The sequence below is a fragment of the Dioscorea cayenensis genome, unplaced genomic scaffold, assembly GCF_009730915.1.
Source record: "Dioscorea cayenensis subsp. rotundata cultivar TDr96_F1 unplaced genomic scaffold, TDr96_F1_v2_PseudoChromosome.rev07_lg8_w22 25.fasta BLBR01001172.1, whole genome shotgun sequence".
In the NCBI taxonomy this organism is placed as follows: domain Eukaryota; kingdom Viridiplantae; phylum Streptophyta; class Magnoliopsida; order Dioscoreales; family Dioscoreaceae; genus Dioscorea; species Dioscorea cayenensis.
In genome coordinates, this window is record NW_024087563.1 from 21,574 (window position 1) to 42,213 (window position 20,640).

General features: G+C 40.5%; 1 protein-coding gene across 1 annotated transcript; it reads right to left on the reverse strand.

Annotated features, from left to right (window-relative positions):
• Nucleotides 1-6,095: 6,095 nt before the first annotated feature.
• On the reverse strand, nucleotides 6,096-14,462 carry LOC120255733 (receptor-like protein 9DC3). The gene is made up of 4 exons (XM_039263493.1): nucleotides 12,785-14,462; nucleotides 12,444-12,583; nucleotides 11,434-11,945; nucleotides 6,096-6,356 (listed from the first exon to the last, which is right to left on the reverse strand). Exons 1-4 carry the CDS (start codon nucleotides 14,101-14,103, stop codon nucleotides 6,096-6,098), a joined length of 2,232 nt encoding a protein of 743 aa, XP_039119427.1. The 5' UTR covers nucleotides 14,104-14,462.
• Between the last annotated feature and the right edge of the window lie 6,178 nt (nucleotides 14,463-20,640).

Sequence of the window (20,640 nt, forward strand, 5' to 3'; positions counted from 1 at the left end):
TGCATGGAGGATATGGTTTCTCTCCACTCCATAATTGAACCATAATAGCACAGGGAATTTATAAATTTGATTAAGTTATTGAAAATTCTCTTGACGTGTGTATATATATATATATATATATATATGAGAATATGATTTTGATCACCTATTTAACTTTAAGCAGAGTTAATAAATCTCTAGACATAGATAAACTACTGTAATGTATGCTTGCCATCGTATTCGTTTGTCTTTTTCATAACTTTTTATTTTTGGAAAAACATGAAGCTCAAAAAAGATAAAAACAAAGACCGAAAGAAAAAACTATAGGACAATTTTCATAACTATTTTATGGACAACACTTATTGTCTTTGTAGATGCCAGGTTGAAAGCAATGAATTTAAAATAAGTAAAATGATGAAATTATTATTATTATTATATAAAAATAAATAAACTACTAATTTATAGAAATAAAACAGCAAGGAGTAGCTTTTCTGTACTATGTGGGTCAGGAGGAGACCCGTTATTCCTCCTTTGTTAGTTTTGTTTTGTTTTGTTTTCACTGCTAGTGGAAGGTTCGTTGTATCTTGTGGTTCTTTTTTTATTAATATATGTGATTTATCCACATTTTTAAAAAAAAAATCAAAAAAACATAAAAATAAAAAAATAAAACGGCAAGTACAGCAGATAAACCAGCAACCGGAGGCCAATCAACCGGTTTAGTTCAACTGTATGCATTTGTGGTGAAATTTCCCCTTATAATTCCATTATTGATATATATATATATATATATATATCTTAATTGGCTTCATCCCTCGATCCCTGTCATTCAAGAGAGCTCAGTGTATGGTCATCCAAGAGAACTCATTGTGTGGTGCGGAGAAAAAGTCATATATTTGACTGAAATATATCTCAGGTAATTTCTACAAGTCATTGTACTTGTACCAGTAAACAATAGAAGATTGTGTTGGTATATCAGGAGATTATGCCAGTCATAAAACTATGAAAAACTGAAGACTTATGCCAGTCATAAACAAATGAAACGCATCGGGCTATTATTTTCTCCCAGTCTACATTAAATACAGTGGTAACAATCATTAATTAGTCCACAGCTGCGTTATTGGTATATGGATCGTGGATGAGGCTCAGCAGTGGTGAGAGTTCGATGTCAGTGACGTTAGGGAGTTGTGAATAGTGGTTGTGTATGGGTGGTTTCGGTCTTTACGTGTGCATTTCATCCCCATTTATTCGACACATGTCTTGACGTCGCAGTGCTTAGTGGGTTCGCCCTGCCTCTTTCCCAACAATCATTAATTAAGCATTAGATTCTGATATGGTTATTGCAGCTAAAATATTAGACCATTGGTGAAATCAAAATCATTAATATATCAAATACCCATCTCACTACAGAACTCTTGATTGTGTGGTGAAGAGCAAAATCATTAATATATCCAAGTCCTCCAAGATAAGATACCTCAGTCTGTGGTGATGAGCAAAATCATTTGACCTGGAATAATCATGCTATGCAATTCCACAAGACGACACTGGAAGCAATTTCAAGCTATTAATAAGAACAATGGAACACTGAATTCTTCTTCAGGAAATATAAAGCAATCAGTGAATTGCATTGATAAGTCTTTTTCTGCATAATTGACCATAACATCAAGTTAAATCAACTTATGTGGAGCCTTCTGAATGACTATTAACATCAAGTTGAATCAACGCAATTGGAGCCTTCTGAATGACCATTAACATCAACTTGAATCAACTTATGTGGAGCCTAATTCACCGTGAATGAGACGGCCTCTCGGGGCTGAGAGATCCATACAAGCTTGCTACTAAGCTTCGCAATCTGTATGAGATGATATCAAGGAATGATAGCATTTTGCAGAAACCCGAGAAAATGGGGAGGATTAAAATCAATGACAGGGATTGGCATAAAGAAATTTTTGCAAAACAATTAAAACAATGGAAAGCTACTTGCATTTATTTATTTTTGTTTCTTGCGTCTTTTTGTGATGGAATTTCTCCCTTTAGTTCAATAATTGATATCTTTGTATATCTTATTTAGCTACATCTCTCCTACTAATCCAAGAGAGTTCAATGTGTGCTGATGAGGAGAAAAACCATTTGAGAACAGGAATCTATTTAAAAAGCAATTGTACAAGTCATTGTATTCGACGATTCATATCATTTAAATAATGAAATATTGTGTTGGTCTGCCAAGAGTTTGTGCAAGTTATGAAAACCTTGGAAGACTGAATGCTATGTTCACATTCAAGAAATATAAGCCATTCAAGAAAAAAATGGATCACCATGTTATTTTCTCTAGCTTTGACAATAACGTATGGCATCCATTTTTCTCTTATAGTATCATCAAGAATATAAACATAGGCGCACAGCATACATACCAATATAAATATACCATGCATACATGCATCTCGCAAGTCAAGAGTAAAAAAGATAAGCATTCGTGTTTACCCTCATTTCAACGCTGCATTTTTTTTATCTGTTTCTTAAGTCAAGAGTGAAAGACCAGTTTGCACATCATAAGCCAAGAGTCAAGAGTCAAGAGTTGCGCTTAGCATGGCATTCCGAGAGTAATGGATTTATATAGGAGGTTAATCCAAGCCTTCACAAGCCACTGAAAATATCAAGGAATTTCACAAGCCACTGAAAACAACTGCAGGATATTAATTAGAACAATCCAAAACTCAAGTCTTGTTAGGAAATATAAAGCCAACCAGTAAAATGCGTTGACGAGTACTTTTCTTATTTACTATGACATCAAGCTAATCAACTTATGTGGACCAATTCTAACTTACCATTTATGTCAAGTTGAATCTCCTTATGTGGAGCCTCATAATTCACCGTCCTTGACACGGCCTCTCAAGGGAGATCCACACGAGTTTGCCACTAAGCTTCACTCTCTTGATGAGATGATGTCAAGGAGTCATAATAGCATTCTGCAAAGACCCAAGACAAGGATTGGCATAAGAAAAATTTTTGCTGGTCGTCAAGAGATTATACAAGTAATTCTACAAATCATTGTATTCATATCATTTAAAAAAATGGAAAAATTGTGCTCATCTGTCAGCGGAGTATTCGAGTTATTAAAACCATGGAAGATTGAAGTCTTATGGTCACATGCAGAAAATATAAGGGTTTTATATATTTTGATTTTCTCTCTATTATGGCATCCATCTTATTTTATATGTAATATATACATTCATATTTTATTGTTTTGTGACTCATTGTACTTACTTCACCAGAGCACTCCTCATTATTGAAGGAAGAGTTATTCCAACAGGGCAATACAAGATAAATGTTATTTAAAAAATCTGTTACTGTGTATTAACTACTTAAAACCAGGATTGCAAAGTTTACCTTTTCTGTTGCAAAACATACCTTTTATTATATTTCCCACTCGCAGCTGTAAGCAATAGGCATCTTTTGTAATTCACCATCAAACATCTTGTTCTGATTCAAACTGTGTGAAAATTCACATTTATTATTTGCAAGTATTCACAATTTTTTTTATCAATTGCATATGCAGTTGATACTGCCGTGGCTTTATTACAGGTTGGTTTAGCTTGACAACAGTGGACTAAATGTGCATCACATTCTCAATGACAGCACTCTGAATGTGTAAGGGTTCTCTGGCTCTCTGTTGCCATGTCTGTACTCATTCTTTCAGCTTAGAATAATCCTGTCTTTTGCTGCAGAGATAACCAATGCAGTTACAGCAATATCGTATGATAATTCCTAGATGGTGTTACACTGGAAAAACTGCATTTTTTATTGTAGAGAAGTTCTTGAGATAATTGTGCTTAATAAAACATTGTGCTTAGACTAGAGTTGTTCTTTTTTCTCTTTCCAGTCCTTAGCACTCCTTGTGATTGAGGTCCTCTGTTCCTTATTTTCAGTCTTTTGTTTTTTTGATTTTTTTGTATCTTTTTAATTTTTCATTGTTTACCAACTTTTTTTGGAAGATCTTTAGGAACTTACTACTCTAAGTTAACAGTATTTTTTCCCCCAAAAATTAAGTCTACTCATCTTCAAATATGATTTTTGATATTTTTCTATCTTGTTCCACTTTGACTACATTAATCTACATGAAATTGCCTAATGAGGAAAAATAATCATGCACATATCACTATTAGCCAACAAATATTTGTGTGGTAGAATAATTTTATGTTCTCAAGTTTCTGAGCATGTCCTTTGACCTATGTCTTCTTTTAAATGTAATTAATTGGTTGTTCATACTTTATTGTTTGTGACTAACTAATCCAATACCCACATCTCAACAGAGAACTCATCACTGAACAGAGGTGATTCTACTAGGGCGCTCCAAAGATTATACTATTCAATAAATCTATGATTGCGCATTAACAACTTAAAACTACGATATTGAAACTCACCTTTTTTCCTTGTTGCAGTAGGACAAGGTCTACGTTCAAGGAATACTATTATTTATACATGTTTTCGGAAAAACCCCTTTTCGCCACATTTTTCCATTTGCCAAACAAAATTTTGCAGGACAATGACACAATGAATTCTTGAATTAACACATTGTGCTTTGACAATGGGATTCTGATTACTGGACTCTGTTTTTAAAACATGAATGCTACATATGCTTAATATCTGCAACAACCAAATAATGCCATATTTGTAACTACTCAAATTCTATTCATGAATTTCATATAACGGATGCACTTCAAATGGGGAGCCTCCCGATCTCTGGGGTGGCGCAGGCGGGGTGACGGCGGACGTGACGGTGGTGAGGGCAGACGGTGATCTCGCCGACGCGAAACAATTGAAGGAGACCGCCGAGCGCAAGCTGAGAAGAAAAAGAGATGACGCATGCAGGAGGTGAACTCGGCTTCTTCTAATGATAGCTCTCCTAAGGTAAGGACGGGGCAACCTGTGACGGTGGGAGCCAAGCGTCCTGCTCGCCTGAGATGGAGCCTGCAGCCGTTGCTTCCAGTACCTCCCATCCTACGGCTGAATGTCGGCACCAGGTGGTGTGCTTGCGATGCTCGGGTGTAGGACATGTGGCTGCGAGATGCAAGGCTGAGATCAGACGAAGCCCGCGCCGGAGGAGATTGCACGTGCGGTCGAAGAGAGGTGATACTCATGCTGATGGGAATCAACCGGTGACTGCTGCGAAGACGGAGGATCCTAGGGATGTTGTTGTGGTCTCTCGGGTGTGTGCAGGAGTGGTGGAGAAGGTTGCTGGGCCAGGGCGACCAGGGACCTCTCGTGCATCCTTATCGCTATCCCTGTCACCGGAATGCTCCGAACTACGGGAGGAACTAGCGAAGGTTGCCGTTCTCCTCGGTGGTGAATGGTTACGTCAATGAGTCCAGTGTTATGGAGATCGTCCCGTCGGTCGTTAACACGAAAGTTAGCTGGGCCCATTACACCGATTACCGACAACTCCTTCCTGCTACCATTCGCCAACCGGGAAGAAGTGAGAGGTGGCTAAACTAGGGACATGTAAGGTGTCGACTAAGGATGGTCCATGTACGTTGAAGCTTGCTTGCTGGTCGGCGGAGCTGGGTGCTGTTGGAAAAAGCGACTGGTGAGGGCCAATGGGTTCTCATATGGAACCTTCCGCTTCATGGGTGGTGCTGGTCCATTATTGAGCGGGTCTTGCGACCAGTGGGGAGCTAATCTCTCTCGCGCATGTCGACTCCTCATAAGAGGTTTATTACGGCGCTGGTGAGGCGACGGAGAGGGGTGACGCTACCAATGGAGCTTGACTTTTCCTTCGGCATGAGAAACTATCAGGTGGTCTTCACAGCTGAGCGGGGGTCTTTCCGACGTTTCGACGTGATCTGGGGCCGCTATGTGCTGGAGGAACGAGGTGGGGAAGAAGGGATTGGGAGGTCGGTGGAGTGTCGATTCTCTCATGAGGTCTCCATCGAGGAGAAAGGAAAACAGCCAATGAGAGGATCGGGCTGTGATCCTCCCTACCATTGGTAGTGATGATGGGCTCGTCGAGGAGGAGGACGGTCGGAGACCTTACCAATGCGACGATAACGATTCTGAAAAGAGATAGAGATGACGAGATTTCGCGACGACCAGCTGCACCACTAAGCCAGATGGTTGGAGCCCTAGCTCCCAGGGTGGTGGTGCAATGGTGTTTTGTGAGAACCAGCCGTTGGTGGAGCCCAGCTCCCACGGCGACGGTGAGGAGGTATCTCCATTGGTCGAGCCGCGCTCCCATGGTGGCCGGAATTCTGGGGTTCAGGCGATAGCTGCGTCTTTACCCGCCGGTCTGTCCAGAAGGTATTGTTCCGGGCTCGGTCCTCCGAGCATGGACGGGATAGGAGACGCGATATCTCGACGTTGCATGCCCCGAGACCAAGACGTGTCGATCAATGGAGGGTGAGGAACTCGGCGGGGATCAGATCTACTATTAGCCAGGTGGCGCAACCGGAGCGGCTGAGGGTTCCTCGTTTGGACGAGGTGAATATTTGCAGGGAATCAGGGAATTGGAAACATAGAGAGGTTGGGCCACGTGCAAACACGTGATGGGTTTGATGTGGTGTTAGTGGATGACCCAATTGTGGATCATGCTGGGTTGGGCTTGGACCGGGCCCAGAGTACCTAAGTGGGGTTTCGGCAGATCCTTTTATTACTGTGTGAAGTGGACTGTGCTGTGGGTCGCGCTAATGCATCTTTTAATGGGCCAAGACTCACAGCAGGGAGATGTGGGCTTGCGGATGACTGCTGAGATTGTCTCTGAACCCGTGGGCCTTGGCTTTGTATTGATGTGAGGGGTGTTAATCTTGTGAATGATAAACTAGAGTTTCTCAAACATTGCTACACCTGTGGATTCTCTTGGCGCTTTGCTTCCGGTGTGTGGGCTCTCTTTCCGGAGGTGTTTGCATTAGGTGGTAACATTGGCTGCCCGGTCAATAATTCAAAGGAAGTGGAGGATGGGACAAACATTGACATTAAGTCCGACGATCTTGACTCTCAGTCAGCTATTCAGGAGCTCACCCTAGATGTGACTCTAACGACTGATGACCGAGTTTGAGAATAATCTCCGTGAACTATTGCCGGGCCTTATGAAAGTAATCCCCGACTGCAGTGCGGACCAACCTAAGGGGCTCGACGGCGAAAAGACCAAAGAAACCGTGACAGGTTCAATGAAAATGCTGGTATCTACACCAACCGCCGAGATCAACTCCAAAAAGCACTGAGGAGAAAGCATTGAAGGTACACCTCTGAAGCCTCCCATCTCGATTGGTCTAATGCTCGAAATCGCGTTATTGTGATGCTTGTGGCATTTCTACTCGACGCTCGGCCCAATGATTGCTTTAACCATGACGTAACCCCGTATTGTAAGACGCTGCGCGAGGAAGTGGGAGACCTCTCACGAGGTCCGCGGTAGCTCTAAAAGTGTTATTATGAACATTATCACTTGGAAATGTTAGAGGTCAGGTAGGCCTCTAAGCGTTTTAGTTAAGGACTTTCAATTTGCACTTCACGGAGGTGTCCTGCGCAAGAATCGAAACTTGCGAGAGGTCTCCAATGCTACCGGAAATAGGTGTAGGCAAAACTCGGATCAATTTTGTTTTTGTTCCCGTGAATGGGAGCCAGTAGGGAATTATTGTTGGGTGGAATAGGGGCCTTTTGGTGGGAAGCTACGGCATTACGATTAGATCCATCGGGGTAACTTTATCCGCGGCGCAGTACGTTTATGGACCAAATGCTGAGGTCTACGAAGCAATCGTTACTGGGAGGAGCTTAATAGTCGTGGTGGTGATCCACTGATCCCCTGGGTGATTTGTGGGGATTTTAACGCGATCTTCTCGGCTGAGGACAAACCTTCAGGAGTGCTAAACCAGGAGGATTTGCGGAGGGCAGAATTGCTTCGTGCACAACTTGGGATTGTTTGAACCTCCCCGATGGGAGAAGATTTTCTCGGACTAACGGGACGGGGAGGAGCCGATTTGGGTTAAGTTGGACTGCTTTCTTGGTGAGCAGTGCGTGGGCGATCGCTTTCTAGATCGACTCAAAATAGCCTCCCTAGGCTTGGCTCGGACCATGTTCCAATCAGACTGGAAGGAGGTCTTCATTGTTCTACCCCTAGACCTTTTAGATTTGAGTTGGTCGGTTTTGGTGAGGGATTCCATGATGCGGGTTCGCCAATGGTGGTTAGCTCCAGTTCATCTTGGTGGTGCTAGTTGTATCATGTCAAAAACTTTCTATGCTAAGGGGAGTGCTTGCGTAAATGGGCCCAGGATCAGAGTTCGGTTCCATGCTCAGAAAGTTGGCTTTGTCTCCATGCATTTTTGATGTTAGGAAAGAATCAAGGTGCCTGCTACATTTTGAACTTCGGCATTGAGCATGATCCGCCTCTTCGTTGAGTCGTCATTCATAGCGTGTGAAGAAATCTAATGGAAACAAAGAGCTGACTCTGCAAATGGCTTAAAGAGGGACCCGGAACACGAAGTTTTTCATGCGCTGGCAAAATCGGAAGAGGAATAGAATTTCATTCCACGGATTGTTCAAGTGATGGATGACGAGCTGAGGACCTCTACGCTATTGGCATAGCTTCATTTCACGCTTCAAAACAACAGTTTTGGTCATAGTGTGTAACAAGATTGAGGGTGGATTTTAGGAAGGCTGTTGGCCTATCAACGGATGTTGACTTATCCTGTCTCGGAAAGGCCTTTTGCTCCGGATGAGGTTAGGAGCCAGTATTTGAGCCTCGGGAAGACAAGGCCCCAGGACGGATGGATTTCCGCTGAGGTTCTTCGAAACAATTTTGGGATACTCATCAAGTCTGGCCTCTTTCACCGCTGATGGGGACTTCTACTCGGACGTGCCAATGCTGAAAGCGATTAAGCGGGCTAATATTGTGCTTTTACCAAAAGTGGATTCCCCCGAGATCGACGTGGAGATTACCGGCCGATTAAGCTTGATCAACTCCACCTTGAAAATCATTTTCAAGTTCTTTAGGCGAGCACTTAAAGGTGTCATGGAAGCACTGAGTGGATTCAACCCAGTCGCGCATTTTTGAAGGCGGATGCATTTACTTGATAACATTGCGCGTGGCGGAGGGTTGATTTTTAGTATTCATAGCGTGGTCTCTGGTATATTCTGAAGTCGACTTTGCCAAGGGCCTTTGATTTGGTCGATTGGGATTTTCATGTTCTGACCCTACCTGAAAAGCTAGGGGTTTTGGAGATAGATGGTTGGGTTGGATCCCGAACATTTTGGTCGCCTCTACAATGAACATTCTGCATTTAATGGTGCTCAAATGGTTATATTAGATACGGTCGAGAGGGTTAAGACAAGGGACCCTCTATCACCTCTACTTTTTGTTACGTCTACAGTGCTGCTCGACTCCATGTTCACTCATGCAATCGACTTCCAAGATCCTGGGTGTGCTGTCCCTGGGCTGGGAATTTCCAGTCGTCAGTAATCTCCACTATGCTGATGATCTGCTGGTCCTTACCACCGGGGGGTTGGAGGACCTCAGGATTGTGAAGCTAATCCTCTTGATGGTATCGGGCGACGACCTTGAAGCAAATTTCTCTAAAACCCTGCCTTTACTCGACCGGGAGATGGGGTATCGCGATGGCTTCCCGCATGCCTACGCTTAATTTACTCTCACGGGCCTCCTCCCATAACTTATCCGGGGTCACCGATTTTGGACGTCGCACTGCTCGGCATGGGCTGAGAGGACTTATTTTAATTATGAAAAGAGACTCTCCTCGTGGAAAGTGAGACACCTCTCTCTCTCGCCGTCCATTTCTACGGTGAATCGAGTCTTCCACTACCGCTAACTCTATCGGATGTCCCTTTTTAGATTACCTAAGTGGGTGTCTAAAGCTTTTAGATCGTGTCAGAGAGAGATGTGGTCGGCCCGGATATTGATCATCCAGAGGTTGTAGGGTGGTGAGGTGGAAAAACATTTGTCGATCCCGGGATCAAGGTGGTTGGGGCATCCTAGACCTGGATATTTTCAACCAGGCACTTTTAGGTAAATGGTGGTGGAAGTTCGCAGTAATACTAATTGGATTGGTTCGGAGTGATTCTCTTCGATTACATGACGAAGTTGGAACATGTTTCTCAGACAGTCCGTGAGTGATTTTCCTTCTTTTGGAAAGGGGTCTCGAGATGTCTCCCATCGCTAGAGGATGTACCGGGTTTGATATCAACTCGCGAGGAGACCCTCTTCTCGGAAGGACAGATCAGCTAAATGGGCTGCCGAGATCGCCGTGGCGTAAAATTTACTTACGACGAACCATGAAATGGCTTTGTGTGGGATCCGAGGAGTGTCAGTGGCGAGCAGCTCTCCGAGGAGCTCGAGGTGTGTGTTATCCGAGATAGGCTACAAAGATCAGGCGGGATGTGGGGACACTAAAGCGAGTGGAAGGCGATGTCAAGCAAATGGAGCTTACTCTCAGTAATCCCTTTTGCAAATTTCTAAAATGATGGTGGGGTCTGCATCTGTCCCCATATCAAAATTTTTGTTGGAAAAACAATTGTCCGAGAAAGATCAACATTTTCAATCGGGTCGGCTTGGCATAACAAGATTCTCACTCTTGATAATCTTGCACAAAGAGGCTACAGATCAAGCTCCCCTATCGAACTTACGTTTGGTAGCCATTCGATGTCGAGTCGTGTTGACCACTTGTTCTTGAACGTGCTTTTGCTCGTGCCTACGTGGGAATACTACTAGTAGACTTTTGAATATCCCAGGCACCTCCTCGACCTACGGCACATTTGGTGTTCGGGATGGAGGTCGGAGTTGCGACTTCCAGTAGTGGTCCTAAAAATAATCGACTCGGGTTGCTGAAAGCTTTGCCGTGGAATATCGGATTGCTCTGGGAATGAGTTGCGATTTTAATTCCTAACTCTGCCTGCATGCTTTGTACTTGAAGATGATCGTATGCTCCTTTTCGTGGTTTGATGTTAACTACGAGACGATTGCATAAAGCAAACTGGGAGGAATCGTTGGCGATCGTCGCGACGTAGCTTTCGAGTTTTCGAGCTAGTGGGGAAATGATTGGGATGGCCGGGAGGCACAGCGATACGCCCACGGCTAGACTCTTTGATGTTGTAGAGCTCGGGGAGGCCTGTTGTTCCTCCGTTTTGTATTTTTGGTGTCGGTTTTTGTGTATCACTTCTTGTGGTACACCTTTTGTATCTTGTCGCGTTATCTTAATATATCGTGGTTTATCCACTTTTTCAAAAAAAAAAAATAAAATAAATAAAATAAAATTCATATAACAGATACTACAGTGATTTTTATCGCAGGTAAACCATATTCTTGTATAAAGAATAAAAACAAATTCAAACAAAATAAAGAAAACACAAATACATGCACAAGTGTATGTTATACTTGCAAGGCAATTATATATTCATGAGCCGGTTGAACAGTTTGTATCATATATTCCACTTGGGAAAAAGCAATTGAAATCCAATAACAGATGCAAATCCCACTATGAACCCCAACCCTGTGAATATCCAAATCCATATCACATCAATGTCGAGCCCAGGGTATGCATTGTTGAAATTTGAAGAAGGCTCCACACTAGAATTAACACATTGCCTTGATAATTGATCCCTGCACAGTCCTGGATTCCCTTCAAATGAATAACTCGAAAATGTGGAGAACTGGTTGCCATATGGTATTTTTCCAACTAAGTTATTATTCGAGAGATTCAAAAAAGACAGAAACGTGAGGGAGGTCAGAGAGTTAGGAATCTGTCCAGAGAGTTGGTTTCCTGAAAGGTCCAATGACTGCATCTCCGCCAAATTCTCAAACACGGATGGAATTCGGCCATTGAAATCATTACCTGACATGTTCAGCGAAATGAGTGCCTTAAGGTTCCCGATAGCTTCAGGCAGAGGCCCTTCAAATTGGTTGTTCGACAGGTCAATAGCTGTGAAGATTGTCATAGTGTTTACTAGGTCCCTCTTAACACCTTTCAAAGCCACTGTAACCAAGTCCCAATAATCACTTGAATCAAACAAGCTCATGATAACCACTTATGGATGAGAAAACAACAAATGAAAAATTGGCGGGTCAATCCTCCCTCTAAATGCATTTGTTATCCCTCGATGACTCATCATTGCCTTCATATTCTTGAAGCAGTCAGATGAGAGGGTGCCACTGAAGTTATTAGAAGAGATGTCTAAGATGTGCACCATTGCGAATGTATGATTGCCTTCACAATTGCCCCTAGTATTTCCGTAGAAGGTCCGTAGAATCCATTTTCCCTTTAGTACAAGAACTTTCTAGTTCAGGAAGGTTGCCCAACCAATATGGGAAAGAATCTACAAGATTATTGCTGCCAAGGTCCAGAAACTCTAGCTTGTCATAATGGTCAATGATCGAGGAACTTCCCCTTCCAACTTGTTCCCGTGGAGATTGATCTTTTGCAGAGCACACCTTGAACTGATTTGTTGAGGAATGGGCCCTTGAAATTGGTTACCTCGAGCTCTAAGAACTAGAAGTTCAGTAAGACTCTCCATGAGGCAAGCTGGTATTGAACCATTCAAATTGTTGTAGGAAAGATCAAGGATTCTGAGATTTGTTGCTTGACAAATTGATGAGGGGACTTCTCCTGTGAGCCTATTGTTTGACAATGAGAAGAATATGGTGTTTTTTATGTAGTATGATATGTTGGAAGGGATGAAAGACGCAAAGTGATTGTTTGAGTAGTCCACAATGAAGCTATTTGGCGGGGGAAGGGGAATTGGTCCGCCAAGCAAGTTAGAGTGGAGATCCAAAATGAAACCCACTCATTGTGACATAAGGTGGAGGTCCCTCAACAAAATGTAAATAAGTTTGATGGATAAATTCAAGTAGCAGATGTCCCCAATGCTCCAAATCCATTCAGGTATGGTGCCGCCGATTTTGTTATTTGAAAGGCTTAGGCATTTCATGTTGTTTTTATGCTTCAGAAAAGCCGGAATAGTGACTAGATTGCAAGATTCCAACATCAACTCTGCAAGGGAAGGAAAGAGAAGAGAAGAATCGCCGGTTCCGTCTGACACTGACAAGTTGTTGTTTGATAGATCTAAGTATTTGAGATTCTGGAGGTTGTGAAACAAGTCTAGTTCAATTGTGCCAGTGAAGTTGTTTGAGGACAACTCAAGAAACTGGAGACCCAAGAGATCAAACATTGATTTTGGGATCTCCCCTAGGAGATTATTGTTGCCCAAATCAACAACTTGTAACACAGAAGAGGCATTTGAGAACTCTTCCAGCTGCCCAGAAAACTCATTCTCACTTAGCTGCAACTCTTGCAATGCCGGGAGAGTGAACAAAGATGCCGGGATCGGTCCAGAGAGAAAGTTCTTCTGTAAATCAAGAGTAACAAGTTGGTTGAGCTGGCTGAAAGATTCAGGGATGGACCCTGTCAGATTATTATTTGAGAGCAAAATTTCAGAAATCCATATTCCACCGAGAACCACTGGTATCTCCCCTGTGAGATTATTATAAGAGAGATCCAAATAGACCAACTGGCTTAGATTCCGGAATGACCAAGGTATTGATCCTGAGAAATGACAACCACTAAGATCCAAATCTATCAATGACTCCAAATTTCCTAAAGAATCCGGTAAACTACCAGAGAAATTCGTGGATGAAATTATCAAGCTCTCCAGAGTGCTATCTTTCAGGAAGTCCGGCAAATAACCTGAAAGCTCATCATTGTGTGATATATCAATATACTTCAAGTTCTTGAGTTGAAACACACTTTTCGGGAAAAATCCCTGGAGTTTGCAGTTGAAGAGAGTAAGCACATTCAAAGAGTAGAAATCTTCAAAGAATTCAGGTACCTCAGAAGACAAATCATTGTCATCAAGACGAAGTAGAGAGAGATTCCGGAGCTTGGACAAGGAACTGTCAATTGGTCCTGTGAGTGAACAGCCCACCAAGCTGAGAGCTTCAAGCTTTGGAACAGATTCAGAGATGACACTACACCACTCTGTCCCATTTGCAGAGACATTGACACCATCCAAGTAGAGTTCAATCAAGTTTGAGAAACCTCCAATGAGCTCCCGGAGCTCCAATGGAGGTGATTCTGTGTTCCATCCTGACCAAGAGAGGTCCAAAGATACCAGCTTTCTGAGGAGAGAGATGTCCATGGGTACTCGGTGGTCTATGACCCCGGAATTAGAGAGGTTAAGATGAGTGAGATTGCCAAGGTTTCTGATTTCAAGTAGAGGACTTTCGTCGAACGAATTGTGGGCAAGGTTGAGTCTTTGAAGCGAGGTGATGTTAAAGAGGAATGGCGTGATCTTGCCAGAGATATTTCGCTCGCTGAGGTCGAGAAAAACGACCAGACCGGAAGATTCTTCGCAGGTGAGGCCTTCCCAGGTGCAGCAGTCTGTGCCGGTGAGCCAGGACGGGAGTGAAGTGGTTGCATACGAGAATAAAAAGCCTTTCTTGAGCTCGAGAAGATCGATACATTGGGAATGGGAAGTTATTTTACTGGAAAAGGACCTGAACCCTCAAGAGGAAAGCAATGAAAAGGAGGAAGAAGGTGATGGGGTTACGGTGGCCGGTACTCATTGAGGTACTTATTAGGCTCCGAAGCAATGATTTTGTGGTGAATGATACTATTTATAATAAGAAAAAAAGGTACAAAGAGTTCAGAGTCTTAAAACATTGACTTCTCTTGTTGCTTGCCGTCCATGTGTTTAAGGCATTGCAAGTCAACAAGAAATAAACTGATATTTTTGAGTTCTCACAAAAACGCTTTTTCACGTGTTACAAATTCAATTCGCAAATGAAAACACGTTTCTAGCCCAGGAGTGTGAGTGATGGTAGAAATTTTGTAAGTGATCCCATCACCAAAAAATGAGTGGGCCCCATCACTTACCTCACTGAAAATTATGCACGCGGCTCTGTGTTCCAAGGATTGTGCAAGTTCTTACATTCTTAACTACCCATGTAGGGCTGCAATCTAGCCGAGCCAAGCTTTGAAGTGTTCGAGCTTGACTCGACAGAATTAACTGCAAGCTCGAGCTCGATTTGAACCTAAATTTTTAACCTCGAGCTCAGGTCGAAAAACAATTCATTTATAATGTACAAGAGCCTAACTCGAGCTTGACTCGTTAATGCGCTCGCTCCAAGCTCAAGTTCTAGCTCAAAAGGTCAATGAATCATAAGCTCTGCCCGAGCTCAGCCTCATTAAACCTGAAAAGTTTGAGATCGAGCTCTCAAATACATAACATTAATAAATTTATCCAATACAAACCAAAATGAATTTTTAAAAATATATTTTGCTATAATATTTCAAGTACAAGCAAAAATAACTTAGAACAAGTTACCAAGAAAAAATTGTGAACAAATTCTGAAAGCAAACTCATTTAGCATATTTGTGAATAAGCTCGTGAGCAAACTCATTTGGTAGATTTGTGAGTAAGCTCGTTAGCAGGTTCCTGAACAAGCTTGTTTAGCAACCTCATTAGGAGGCTCGCGAGTTGTAACGAGCCAAGCAGTGTGTGGCTCGAGCACGACTTGATTAACTATTCAAGTTTAAAAGTTAATTATTGAATGAGCTTTTGTCGAGTTGAGCTTCAAGTAGCTTGCGAGCGGCTTGGTTCAATTGTAGCCCTAGACCCGTGCTCATAGTAATATATATATATATATTTAAATAGTTTCTCTATCTTTTCAAATTTATCATTTTAGCTCCTTACTTCAAATTGTAACTTTTATTCATGCTACTATTTTTAAATGAGAGCCATGTTAGTTTTTATAAACCCTAAATCCTAATCTTAAAAGAAGACTAATATGGCCCACTTAAAAATAATAAATAGACTAATGGGCCGTTTGGATCGCGGAAATAGGAATGGGAATGAAAAAAATGGTAATGGTAATGGATGGTAATGGGAATGAAAATTGTGTTTGGTTAGTAGAAATTTTCATTGGGAATAGGGAAAAAAAATGTTGTAAAATTACCATTTTGCCCTTAGTGCAAATGAATAATATTTTGAATATTATATATTTTTATTATTATCTTATATTAATTAAATAATTTATTTTTATTATGATTTAAATTACTTACTACAAATAACTATTATAAATATTTAGATATTATTTTCCATTTTAATAATTATAATTAAATATGTACGTTAAATAGTTCAGATTATTATTATTATTATTTATTTATTTTAAAAATTAGAATTAAATATATATGTTAAATATGTTGTAATTAAATATTATGGAGAAGGGCATTAATGTCTTTTTCCCTTTGATTCCCCATCCATTACTCCCAAATTTGGGGTAATGGAGATTAGCCATCTATTGCTTTGACTGACATCCATTTACATTCTTTACCTTCCCCAAACACTGTGCTTTCTTGAGATAGGTGCTCATTCCTATTCCTGGATAATCAAAACCCCTATCCAAACGCATTTTAAAAGTTAAATTTTAAAGTAAAAGACTAAAAAGATAAATTTGTAAAACTAAAAATTATCTAGAGAATTTAAAAGGTCAACAAGGGTCCATGTCAAGGATTACCAAGCCCTCATAAAGATTCATTTGCCAAGAAATTTTGAAACTTGTTTTAAGAGTCTGGATTCAAAGAAGACCTTGCAACAGACCAAAAATCTTTGTAAACTAAACTAATGTTCACATTAAGAAAGAATTATGCACATTAATAAAATGCACCAGAGAAGTCTTTTCTTTTTAAGGGTTAAATATTGGATGAACTTTTCGATCAAAAGTCGAATAAAACCACAATTTATTAAAATCAAAAGATAGTAGATTTAACCCAAAACAAAACCAAGATTACAAGCAGTAGTGGTCAACGGCAAAATGCCAACAAAGTCCAAGCAAAAACAGTCCACTGTAAAGTGTATGAAGCGAACCAAGAAGGAACAACTCCAAGGGAAAAGAACACTCGAAGCAACCCAAGAACATTAGGGGGTCACGATCTCTTCCCCTCCAGTGACTCAAGAAACCTCGCGACTCCTCTTGACCGTATGAGAAGACTCTTCCAGCTTTTGTCTTTTCCTCGCCGGAGCTCAGAAACCCAATTTAGACATATGAGAAACTTAATGATCACGTGATAAACAATTAATAAAACAATCATAAAAATTCTCCCATTACGCCGAGCCAAATATTCCAAAATTAAGGCCCCTAGATAAAGGTATCGTGTTATCTTGTTGTCCCTCATCGAAGCTTGCTCCGCCATCGACCCAACAAGTCAATTAGGGATGACGTAGGTCGATTAGAGCAAAATCTACCTAAAGTGTTCCCTGCAAATTTGAACCGCAAAAAGTGGCAAGTGAATAAAAAGATGTCTCAGTAGTTTCAATGTCTCGAGCAGAGCTGCAAGTAGCGTAGGGGAGTTTTATTACATTTTGCTTTAGCGATTATCGAGGGTAAGAATTTTGTTATCCTGCTAGCCAAGTAAATGCTCACCTTTCTCGGCAAAACCCCTTCCAAAATGATTTTGGACATATTACTTCTTCGCCCATCAATCATAGAAGGACTTATCTCAAACTGAAGCTAAACAATGAAATGAGACATGTTTGTTTGAAAAAATCAATTGCAATTTATAATGCAAACCTTGCGTCTTGATTTTTTTTATCTCACCCTACTTGAATTCACATCCATCTCTCACTAATGTTTGTGTTGTGACGATAAAAAGCTAAGTTTAATTAGCATAGATATCTAAGTGACTTCCACCATGGAATGGTAGACGTAAATCAAGAAGTAGAATACTAGCTACATGTTCTTAAGAAATGAATGCTAGCTTGTTTGCTCACTATCAAAAAATAAAAAATAAAAAACAATTCCTCACCTCCTGTTTACGAATTGAGTGAGAACTTCACATGAACTTGAAAGAGTGAGCTATAACTGAAGCAATGTACAGAAATGTGATTTCAAGAATTGTATCACTCTATTTTTGTTTAGAGTCTAATGGCTTTGACCAATTTTTACTGTCTGAAACCTGCATAAACCGTTCCAGCAGGCAGCAGCCAAGTGGAAGGATATGAGCATGTTGTATAAATTATGGTCATACAAAAGATCTAGAGCGTTGTTAGAACTTGATTGCATTCCCAATTATTCAGAGATGTGCTAAATGTTTGTTTGAGATTGGCAAAGACTTTCCAGTCCTACTCTTAAAAGTTGGGATCATCTTGATATATATCAAATAGAAATACCTTTCTTGTGTTGCTTGCATTTCTTTCTATTTCAATGTTCAACCAACATGAGTCAATTGCTACCAGTTTCTGGGAAAGTATCACTCCTGTTACTTATGGCTTTACATAAAGAGAAAAACAGAAGTTTCTAACGACTTCAGAATCAGAAGTTATACCTCTAGTCATGCTCTTAAAAGCCAGGATCATCTCTGATGTTCAATTTTCCTGAAAGTTCCATGCATTTGTTGCCAGTCAGTAAGCTGATAATATCTGTTTTCCCAGTTACTAACTACACATATATATGGTGGAAGTGCATCTGCAATCCAATAAATACAGAAAAATCCTAGCAATTTATATTCTCCAAATACTAAAAAAAAACTCCTCCGTAATCAAGAATACTATCATATTGTGGATAAATGTCAGCATTGATATGTGTATATACTAATCACCAACCTCTATGAATGGTTTCAGGTAACAGATATATCAATACAAAATTATAAATAGAAAACATGGTTGGTGTCATGGAGAAAAAGAACATGCTAACTTGAGTTGCCAGTTAACATGTTTGCAGACAAATACAGAAAAAGACAGAAACTAATGATCTCTTGGCATAGAACTCTTTGTTCAATTATCAGAGGTATAATAGACATAAATGAAAAAAACGGCAGGTGTAGTAGCAAAATTTATGCCTCTATACTTGCCAATGCAAGGTATACTGTCAAAGTACGAGAGCGAATGTTGACCCTCTACTTACTGTCATCCCTTGCAGAAGCAAAACACACATGTGTATCATGTTCTCGGTGACCAAACATAAGGGGATAGTCCTAGGGATGATGATCTTCCATTTGACTGGCTACGATGACAGCAGTCCAAATGCCCTATTATTGGAAGGGCTTCTGGGTTCTCTCTCTGTTGGAGTCCTTGTAGATATGGCCTTGGTGGTTCTCATTGCTGTAAATTTCTTCCATAATAAAACAATGTCTTCAAGTCCCCGACCGAAGAAAGCTTCTTACATCGCTCTGGTGTTTGGTTCTGCTGCCATGTCTGTACTTGCACTTTGGGCCTAGAATAACCATGTCTGTGCCTGCAGACCTCACCATTGCAGTTAGAGAAATGTAATATGATAATTCTTAGAAGATGGTGCAACAAAAATGGTGCTCTTTGTTGTAGAGAAGTTCCTTGAGATGATTGTACTCGATAAATTAATTCTAGAGGTGCTTAAAGTACTTGAGTTATTACTTCTCATTGTCCATAGAAGCGTTAATGAAGTTTCATTATATTCATTTAGCCAATAGAAATGAACAGAACATGACTCCAGGGAAGGATTATACTAATAATTCGACAGGTTGTTGTATTATTATATCATCTTTTTATGTACCATGTTCCTGGTGACCACACTGATGAGGGATAATATAATGTAATATCTGTTTATAGAATCAATTTCAAGTTATAATTCAATACTTATTATTGAAAAATTGAGAGATAATCTTGTGTTCATCGTGCTCTCTCCCTATTCTTTTTCTCCAATGCATTGAAAGATAAAATGTGGTTGTCAATCACTAATTTGTTTCTTCTCAGCTGTTTCTTCCTTCTTGAAATCACATTCCAATGTTCAAAATTTTATCTACATTCAGATTCCAGAGTATAGTAGGGCTGTAGTTGTTATTGGTGGGGTTCATGGGGACTCTGAACTTCCATGTTGTTTTTCCTGAGGGTTTAATGACTATTATTTTTCCATGTTGAACTGGACTCATTGGACCTCTTCCTTGTTCAACTCATTCATAGAGCAACAAACAGATACAAACTCAACCTCAAAATTTTTGGCTAATGGAAGCTTGTATGTTGAGTTCTGATTTCTATTTTGTTGATATGTTTAAATATCAGTGAGTCACAACTCAATTGACAGAGGGTTATGTTCATCTCTCACTTTGTTACTTCGTACACCTGAATGTGTGGTAATACATTCTTAAATCAATGAACGGTATTATATATATATGTGTGTGTGTTTTGCAAAATCGTAACAATCAATATTTTTGAAATATAGCAAATCCTCGTCTGTAAACAAGAAAGATTTCATATAGAATAAATATTAACTGTGATATGTAGATGTTTATCATTCATCTCTATAAATATGTTCAGATAACAGAGACCTGTACAAATAAACAGACTACTTTGATGTTGTTGGAGAATAAAAGAAGCCAAACACATGGCCATCATGCATTCATTAGTAACTGAATCAAGTTGGCAATGAACATGGTTGTAGACAGGAAACAGAGAAAAACACAAAGTGATGATCTCTTGGCAGAAAACTCATATTTCAATTGGAGTTGCCGGAGGACCAGCAAGACAAGGAGGAAATGACAATATTGCACACACGCTATTCAACAAATATCTGATTGTATACATACTAATTAAGAGTATGGTAACCGGAGATGAAGGCATACCTTGGCCTTTGAAATAGTTTCTTTGATTGCAGCAGAAGGAATGCCCTCTTGTTTTAGAAATGCAGGTCTTTATCTGTTCATG